The sequence below is a fragment of the Cyrtonyx montezumae genome, unplaced genomic scaffold (genome assembly GCF_038088225.1).
Source record: "Cyrtonyx montezumae isolate F1298 unplaced genomic scaffold, pur_monq_1.0 scaffold_5, whole genome shotgun sequence".
Taxonomy (NCBI): Eukaryota; Metazoa; Chordata; class Aves; order Galliformes; family Odontophoridae; genus Cyrtonyx; species Cyrtonyx montezumae.
The window spans coordinates 18,904,487-18,914,017 of record NW_027072056.1 but is presented as its reverse complement, the minus strand read 5'-3'; the positions used below and the strand labels follow the sequence as shown (position 1 = coordinate 18,914,017).

The 9,531-nt window shown below is 46.1% G+C and overlaps 2 protein-coding genes across 2 annotated transcripts; both read right to left on the bottom strand.

Annotated features, from left to right (window-relative positions):
* Positions 1-822: 822 nt before the first annotated feature.
* On the bottom strand, positions 823-2,747 carry RPL22L1 (ribosomal protein L22 like 1). The gene is given in 3 exon segments (XM_065748417.1): positions 823-1,071; positions 1,895-2,016; positions 2,442-2,747. Coding segments are annotated over 3 exon segments (573 nt in total). The 3' UTR covers positions 823-926.
* Positions 2,748-6,832: 4,085 nt separating this feature from the next.
* Positions 6,833-9,177, bottom strand: EIF5A2 (eukaryotic translation initiation factor 5A2). The gene is made up of 4 exons (XM_065748315.1): positions 8,994-9,177; positions 7,877-7,981; positions 7,364-7,495; positions 6,833-6,939 (listed from the first exon to the last, which is right to left on the bottom strand). Exons 1-4 carry the CDS (start codon positions 9,156-9,158, stop codon positions 6,880-6,882), a joined length of 462 nt encoding a protein of 153 aa, XP_065604387.1. The 5' UTR covers positions 9,159-9,177; the 3' UTR covers positions 6,833-6,879.
* Positions 9,178-9,531: the final 354 nt, after the last annotated feature.

The following is a 9,531-nucleotide window of genomic DNA, read 5'->3' as shown; positions in this document are numbered from 1 at the left end:
GAGAGAGCAGTGTCTGGCAGCTGAGAGCCTCAGGGACAGAGCAGCTTGTGTCATTTTTCCATCTATAACTATCCTTCATAAATAAAAAAAATCCCAAGCAGTATGTTGGTTCCCCTACCTCTGCTAGCTCTGAAACAGAAAAATGAAACAAGGGGGCATGGTAACAACTACACAAGTAGCTGTTTAATTGCTGCAGCCTCTTATCTCCTGTTAGGAACAGCTGTTCAAACAAATTGGAAAATGACAAGTGACAAACTTCCATGTGCCCTGGGGTCTTTTCATTGCCCTCTGTACTTTTGGTTTAGGTAGCACAAGAGGGTGCCACAGCACTGGTAAAGCATTGCTTTGTGCTTTCTGTTGTAAAATCTGCCAGCGTAAGCAGTGCTGCTACAGCACTAAAGCATCTAAAATCCATGAAGAAACTGAATGTTTCAGCAAGCACATTTCAGCTTCAATGAGGAGAGTACTTCAAGCAGAAAATCTCAGTGTTGTAGCTTATGTGCATCCCTGTTATAAAGAACCACAGCACTGCAGATTCCACTGCAATGCCCCTAAAGAAAGCTGTTCTGGCTTCAGGTGTTTGTTTAAAAACCCACTTCACATCGCTGGCTGAAAGGAAGCAGCTGCCTTCGTGCAGCCTGAGTACAAATCGTGTTCAGCACTGTGAATGCCCTACACTTCTGCTGGGTGCTTAGTTCTGCCCACTGATGGCATACTGAATACTCCCCATTTCTAGCAACAGAAACAAAACTGCAAATCAAATGATTCTCTGTTCTGGTCCCTAATTACAATTTAAGAAAAAGAGCTTGAGAACCAACCATGCTCTGTCAAACAGAGTACAAAATCTTTATTCACCAATAAGTTAAGTGTCCTCATAAATAGCTGTTCTTTTTGTAGGCTGTATTGAGGATAAAGCTAAGCTTCAGCTACTCTTCTGATTCTGATCCTTCTTCATCTTGACTGATTTGGAAGTAGCGCAGCTCATACGTCTCCTTGTCAGACGCAACGACACGAAGCCAGTCACGAAGATTGTTCTTCTTGAGGTACTTCTTTGTGAGGTATTTCAGGTACCTTACAAACATTAATTACACATTACAATGATCGTCATTTAGCATTCCTTCCTGATGCCTGTACTCCATTCCTAACACTGCTCTAACACAGCAACAGTGTACCTTTTACATGTGGAATTTTCCAGGAATGGCTCCACTTTAAATTCATTAATTGTACCAAGAAATCACAAATTACCATGTGTTACACGTAGCAAACCTACACTTTCATTCCTGATATATAAGAACTTATTTGCTGCTTCTTGACTACACAGCTCAGTGCCAGTAACTCAAGAGCACTGAGCATGGGCTCTAACCCTGGCTCTGACACCACAGATATTGGCAATCTGTATCAGAACAAGGAAAGGAGGGTGTGGGGGGAGGAGCTGCACCCAGCTCAGTGCAATGATCTACTGCATGCTCCAATGAACTAACAAACTAACTGCTGTAAAGTTCCAGCTGCCTTAAGGGCTTCTCTTCCTACAACACATATATTTCAATATAACTAATTAGAACAGCCACTCATGATATGAATTCAGCTACAATTTTCTAACAAGCGAGACAGACATTTTTGTTATCACCACGTCTGTATTAGAGGGACCATTAATTTACAGTTTAATTGTTGTCCTTTAAGAAGCAGATGTTTTAATATCTAATCCCGTAGCTCTGTTTGTTTGAATTACGTATTTTGCTAATATTAACACATGCTATGAAATATCAGCTATTTTATATTAATATGAACCAACGTTATCTGCATATATAAAAAATGTCACATTCAGCTTATATATATATATCACTGCTCAAATCCCACTGCTTTCAAATACAACAAAAAAGAAGTCAAGCCAGACCTTTTAGAAAACTGCTTCTCGGATGTCACTGTGATTTTGTTCTTCAAACGTTCAATGTGAACAGTGTTTCCCAAGTTTCCAGTTTTCCCGTTGACCTTAACCTTCTCCTTTAGAAACTGTTCCTGTTTCGACATTAGAAGAGAAGCAGAACACTAGGGAATGGCACCCTAGGTATGAACTAGGGAAGGGACCCTAGTCATGGAGCAACATTAAATACCACTGCCTGCCGCAGTAAGCATCCACAATGCAGTAAGATTTCCCGGTGTGCAATTAATTAAAATGACAGAGAATCAGAGAATCGTTTGAGCTGGACGGGACCTTTAAGGGCCATCTGGTCCAAGCCCATGCAGTGAGCAGGAACAGCCCCAGCCCCACGAGGCACTCAGCCTGACCATGGGTGTCTGCAGGGACGGGGCACCGTCTTATCATCTCCCTAAGACATTTAAGCCCAGGAAACTTTCAGGTACTGCTGACTAATTAAAAAGCAGCCCATTTTACTTAGACTGTTTTTTAAAGGCAGTCTGGCGCGCACACGGTCTCTACTTACAAAGTTCCCGGAATCAAAGATCCCATCTTCAACAGGATGAGTCAGGTCGAGGCAAAACTTCCACGTCGCCTTCTTACACTTTCTATCTTTCTGTTAAAATACGAAACGGCAACGGCACCAGCGTTTAGCTCCGCACCGGAACGCGCCCGTTCTCCCGCCGTCCCCTCGGGCCCGGCCGCGGGCACCGTCACCCCGACTGCGGCCCCACTGCAGCCGGCTCCAACCCGGCGAAGGCCGCGGGCAGCAGCACGGGCCCGCCCTGCTTGTACAGACAGCGGCCTCCCCGCCCGCACTCACCGGCCCCATCCTTCCCGCGCGCCGCGCTCGCTAAAAGGAAGCTGCCCGGCGCACGCCGCGCTTTTATAGCCGGTCGTGACGTCATGACGCAGGCGCCAAGCGGGGCAGTGCGCCTGCGCAGCTGAGGGTGCTGGGAATGGGGGCGGGGCCGCGGCGCTCTGAGGGGGTTGCCCCCCCCCCTCCTTTTCTCCCCCCTCCCCCAAGGACGAGTCGCAGGCGGCAGCGGAGCGAGTCACCTCTTTATTGATTTAATTGTCATTAGGAACGAAAGCATTTCTCTTTATCTCGTACAACTCTAGGCCGAGCTGCTCTAGCGTTAAAGTGTTCCTCGTTCGGAAAGCACAGGGTGTGGGCCAACAGGCGCGGAGCACAGAGCGAGCGCTGACTGCAAAGCTACAGACGGCCCAATCCCAACCCCAACCCCAACAGAACCCCGCCAACGTCACCACAGCATTACAGGCGCCCCAGCGGTCCCCGCAAGCACCGCCCCGCTGCCCCCAGCACTCAGAGCTTTATAATTTCTGGGGTACAACACACAGTGAGCGTTCCCACCTCACTGCGGGTGCGGTGTAAAACAACAACGCAGCTTGGCAAACACACGCACACCCCCGGGCCTGCTGCTGCTGCAATGGGGGGCACCTCCTCCCCACACCACAGCCCCAGCTCACACGGGACAGGGAACGGGGCTTTGGGGACACAGGGCAAACATTCAGACAGACACAGCTGCTCCCGGCTCACAGCAAGTCATTCCCACAGGCACCAGAGCTGCCCCACGCCTTCGGTCACTTGCGTGTGAGATATGCAACATATCCTTAAGGTCTTTTGATCCTGAAGTTTAATTCTACTGTAACAAACTACACTCTAATCACTCAAGCAAAAAAAAAAAAAAAAAAAATAGAGTGGGGTTTCATTGAATTCTGAATTCCGTAAGACTGACCTGCAGTAACCATAAGAGTTTCAACTGTCAACAAGTTTGACTTCATTACAGATTCTGTAAAATTACCTGTACTGTGAAGCTACAGACTGTGCACCGTTTCTGGGTACATCATGGGTTAGAAAACCTTCGAGAGGCTTGAAAGCAGTTACATTAAAACAATGAAATTCAGCTAACTTCTTAAAAAAAAAAAAAAACAGCCCTGAGAACACGGCCCAACTAGCAGGAGCCTAGCTGGAAAACCACCGTTAGAAGCAAAAAGTTGAAGGATCTGTTGAAATCTTGAAGTATTACATGCCAAGATTTGAGGCAGGAAATACTGCAGTCTTTCCAATTCTGTAAAGTAGTTTGAGAAACTCAATGAATTGGAGCCATAAAAAATGCATTGTTTGGAGTGGAAATACTTGTCTTTACCTCCTAGTCTTCACAGCCTTTATTTTAAGCAGTTGCATGAGCTATCAGAAGCTTAGTTTTCTATTTTGATACAATTTGTTTTAGAGTGTTAAAGACAATACTACAAAACAAATAGTTGGAGGATGGCTGTTTTAAAGCTAAGAAATGAGAAGTTTCCTAAGCATTCGCTTAGAGATCTTAAAAATATGCATCTATATGGACTACTGACCACAAAGTTGTTGCAAATTATTCTGACAGTAGACTGAAACATCTTACCTTGGAGAAAGTGTCTCAAAGACTTGTTCTAATTTAGAAGCAACTTTCAACCTTACTAAAACTTGGAGATTATGCTTAAGACTCATGCTTATGTATTATTATCTATGGGAAACTTCATGCATGACGAGGCAATGCTATGCACTTCCATAGTGTTTGAAGTGCTTCACAAAAGACAACTAAGTATATAAGAACAAACTATATTGAAGTACTGAATCATTTAGGTCTTGCAGAACTGAAGGTTGCAATAGGACATCCAAGGAGGGTTCTTCCAGCAAGCTGGAGGTTGTAAGATCTTGATCTTTAGATTGCCTTACTACCTGAAAACTCCAGTCAGGCTAAGATCTCACTTGTAGAAACAGGATGAAAAACAACTCCTGTCCTAGAGAACTTATAGTCTAAGTAAATACTTAGACTGTGGGCCAGTGGCATTGAACAGCTGTCTTCCAATGAAGGTTTGGTGGTGGGAAGTGACAGGCACCTGGAAGCAGACTGAAACCCTACCAGAACACCAAATCCAACTCCTGTAAATTTCATGCATTTTAGAAAGCATTCATAATAATGACTTCTCACTGGGCAGCTGATCACACAGATCAGCTTGCTGTTAAGACTGATCAATGGTTTCAGTCACCTATAACCCCCAACAAAGCCTGTCCCTTAGGTATGAGTATGGAGAGGCAAGAAAGGACATTGTGCAGAGCTGCTTCAACTGTTGGCATGCCCTTAAAACCCACTCTGAATCACTTGGATCTATAGCTTTTAGAAAAGCTCTGTCATTTTAGTCAAGGAGCTATTTATAGAGCTCACCTGCAATGTGCATTGTACTAGGCAAGAGCATGCAGCCGTATCCTACTTCTGCCAGGTGTCCCAGGTAACTGTGCTTTATTACCAGAGTATATTTATTGCTGTCTTTACCTTCATTGTACTGCTCCCCATCATGAGAAGTCTATGAAGAACACATGCTTTCACCCCCTAACGTTTGACTTCCAAGATTTGCTAAGCCCTACCACAGTATGTACAAGGGCAGTTCAGGACAGTTGCCATGAGCCCTTTTGGGATTAGAGAGTACAAGTTGGAAACACTTCAAGCTGTAAGCAGCAGTGTTAAGTCTGACTCTCACTGCCAATAGTTTGAATTGTGCAGACTGCCTAACGCAGCACACTGGGTGTTGACAAGTTGTCCTGTATCAGCTGATAGCTGCTGAAACTTAAGGCAAGTCCATGACATGGTTTACCCACTGTGAGGGGGGACTGAGCCAGGGGTATGAAGTTTCCCACTTAAGAAGAGTCATTAAGTATCTGAATTTGGTGCTATGAACAAGAGTAAGCTAGTTATCCTTCCATGACTAGTTCTGTAAAGCTTTGTGTTTGCCTATTAAGCTACTAAATAATTAGAGGCATGCATGTGTGTTTCAATGACTCAGAACTCCTGTGGATAGGAGCTGACTTTTCGAACTGTGTAGTTATTCCTATAGTTAAGCCATGGTTTGTTCAGTATTGTTCGCCAGGTCTGTATTTTGAAGATACTACAGTTCTATTGAAAAAACAAACACATGCATTTAGTTTCGGCTCGATGCTACGATTTGTCCCACTTTTTTGAAAAACCAGGTGGTCCTTGTGCTACAAAACTATGGTCTGAACCTGAAGATTGAAACCTAAAGCTGGAAGCACTGCAACAGATTCCAAAGGAGTTTGTCACTCTTTTATAGTTTAAGATAAATATAACAAAAAAGAAAGCAATTGAACTGTGGGGTTTTTTTCTTTTTTTTTTCTTTAAGTCTGACAAAGGCCTCGAGTGAAAGTCTATAGCTTAAGCATCCATTCTCACCTTGACCTATCTATGTCTCATCTACTCAGTACTCAACTGCTTGCCTAAACCACAGGTAGGCTTTGACACCATTTTAACGTTACAATAAGCCAACAAGTTGGCAAAAAAGAATACAGAGGTAATACAGTTAAGTTGCACATGGCCACTGGGGCTTGGTCAAGCCAGCTGGCATTTTTGATCACTTGAGTTTCTTGGTCTAAAATTTGTGATTGGTACCTACAGTTCTGCAAGAGTCCCAATCCACAAAATATTTAAGCTTTAAAAAAAAAAAAAGCTACTTTTATTGTCAGTTCTACCTAAACATGTCAAGAAAAATACTATTTGTGCTCTAGGTCACTTTATAATCCTAGATACCTACTAGCTTATCTAAAAGCCCCTGAATACTGTATTTTGTCTGTTCATACAGACAAACACTGTTTTGCTCAAGCAAATAAAAAATATATCCACTAGTAACACCTGATTGGTTTCTTAGATCCATAGCTGAAACCCACAGGAATGTTAAAATAGTTACAATTAAGGAATTAAAATCTCAGTGATTTTGAAAACTGCCAGTTAGCCTGCAACACTAATCCAGAATCCAGCACTGCTTTGTAACAATTCAAAAAAGAAATGAGGTTGCTTGTGAAGGCCAGAGCTTTGGTGACAATCAGAACCAAATTTAAAGATCTGTGGTTTATCCAGACCTGAGCAGTTGCCCGTGCCTGGCGATCCTCTTTATTTGCAAGGCTTTATGGCTACAGCACATTCTTCATTCATTGCACTTATGACAGATATCTGGAAGAAAAGACACACAGGTTAGTTCCAACCCTTGACAGAGGAACTGCTTCTAGAAGTCATAGGCATCACACTCTATGCTCCAAGGTCCTGGCACATCAAGACTCGTTCTCAGCTTTAAGCTGTTTTATAGCCCAGAGTACATCACAGAGCTCCGTACAACAGTGGAAGCTCTGTTCTACACTGTGCAGATAACATTAGGGTTTATCCAGATAGATCTAAGACTCGTATCACTTCATTGTCAGCAGAGCCAGGCTTCACTGCCATACTGTGTGCCCCAGTACAAATGTCCTACTTGTCAAAGAACCAATTCCCGTATTTCTAGCCCTCATTTCATGGAATACGAACAACTATACAACAAAAAACATTTATTCTGACATCAGGTAAAGACAACTTAACCTCACCTGCTTTACTCTATTCTTACCTGCACATCTTCATTGGCATTGAACTTTCCTTCGATTTCTTTACCCAGATCACCTTCTGGCAGCTTTAGATCCTCACGAACTTCACCACTTTCTGTCAGCAGGGAGAGATACCCATCCTGAATCCCTATGAGCTGTGAAGAGAAGTTCATTTTTAGGAAGTTTACCATCACTACAGGCAGCAGGGGAAGACAACCAGAAGGCACTGTTGGCCTTACACTAATTCTTTAGTACTGTGTAACAGTTAAGAACCTAATTTCATTTGCTTTGTGAGGTCGGTAGCACAGTAAGCAGGAGATCTCTATCCAGAGAACTCCAATAATTTTAACAACTCAGTAAATGCTTCTGGTTCAGTAATGCCACATCCAGACAGGCAAATCTGCCAAACCCCCAGTTCTCTGAGGGCAACAGTACTTTATTAACCAACAAGCATTTTTGTGGTAAAAATAGTTTACTGGTAGTGTTAGGAGTTTCAAATTTCTTGAAGTGTGGAAAGATATCAACTATTAACTCACTTGGTAATCATTCCTCTTTATATTTGGGACATCCATGTTATGAGTTGATGGGCAAATATCTTCATACTTTTTCCCATTGAAGATATCAATACCAACCAAATGCACCTACAAGAAAAAGGAAACAAGATCAGATACAAGATCCTACACAAGCCAAAAGCCACCGAAAACAGCACTGCTAGTCCCATACAGGCTTTCTTGTCTTTTTTTTTTTAATTCTTTTTCCTTTTTAAGAGCTAACACGAGACAAGATTCTCCTCAAATCCTTTGCTTGCTGTGTGCGCACCTCAAGCCTTGAAAGAAGAACCCTCAGGAATGCTTTCACACTTCAGAAGAACATTCACTAAAGCAAGTGAGTTAAGGCTACACTCCTCACCTTCCAATACAAGGTAAAGCTCAGTGTTGACTTTTGGCATGTGACTTAAAAGAACGTTTATTTCATGTTCCAGCTGTGTGAGACAGAACAGTGCTGGTGACAAACAGGAAGGTTAAGAACAGAAGTGTCCATGTGCTGAGATGAAAGCAGCTCCCATCTCCCCTGATGCCTGCAGCAGCTGCCTGGAGCAGTAAGCACATGGATTAGCAGTTTACAGCCTGCCTTGCTCACCTCCCTTCACTCTTAGAACTGGTTCAGCATTCAGGAATACTATGTAAGACTGAAGAAAAACCTGAAGATTAGCCATGAAGTGTTAAGGAGAAGAACAGGAAAAAAAAAAAAAAAAGCCAGCAAAGGCTTGGCATCCTCCAGCTTGGACAAGTGTTAAATGCTTCACGCAAATGGCACGAGGCCGTGGAAACTTAAGAGTCAATGGAGTTCATATCTGTAGATCTGTCTCACTGGATGAGTGAAGGGGGAGCCCAGGCCCGGACAGCTGCAGAGCCAACAGCCGGGGCAGCAGCACTGCGTCCTGCTGAGCGTCGCTGGGGCAGCCGGCGCGGCCCAACCACGCCCTGGGGATTTCATCAGCCCCTTCCAGAACTTACCCTGCCCCGCCACCGCACACTTTATCACCGCCGCCGCGTAATCCTTCCAACCACCCGCGGCACGGAGAGCCCCCAGCCCGGCCCCGGCCCTTCCCATCCCCGCTCGGGGCGGAGGACGCGCGGTGCCGCCGCTCACCTTGGCGTGGCCGTGCTTGCCGGTCTTGGACGTGGACATCTCGACGATCTTACACGGGCGCCCCTTCAGTACCACGAAGCCGTTCTTGCGCAGCGCCGAGCACTGCATGGGATAGGTGGACGAGGCGCCGGCGTCGCCCGTCGTGAAGTCCAGCTCGTCGGCCATGGCGGCGGCGGCTGCGGGGCTGTGGGGAACGCACAGCGTCGGTCCGAGCGCACCCCCTCCCCCCCGCGGCGCCGTAGAGCCGCGCTCCACCCGCCACGTGCCCGCCCTCGGGGCCCTCAGCGCCGCGGCCCAACCGCCCGCCGTTAGCACCGGGCCCGGACCGGACGGGAAGGGGGGAGGAGGGGGCGGGTTCCGGCGGCCTTCCTTACCTGCGGAGCGCGGCGGGGCGGCCGGGAGGGCGGGCGGGGGCACGGCGCCGCGCACACGCGCCCGACCACTGCGGCGGCCGGCGGGAAGGGGCGGCGGGCGACGGGCGGCGCGCGCACCACGCCCCGCCCCCCCGCTTCCGCCCGCTTCCCCCGCGCCGATTGGT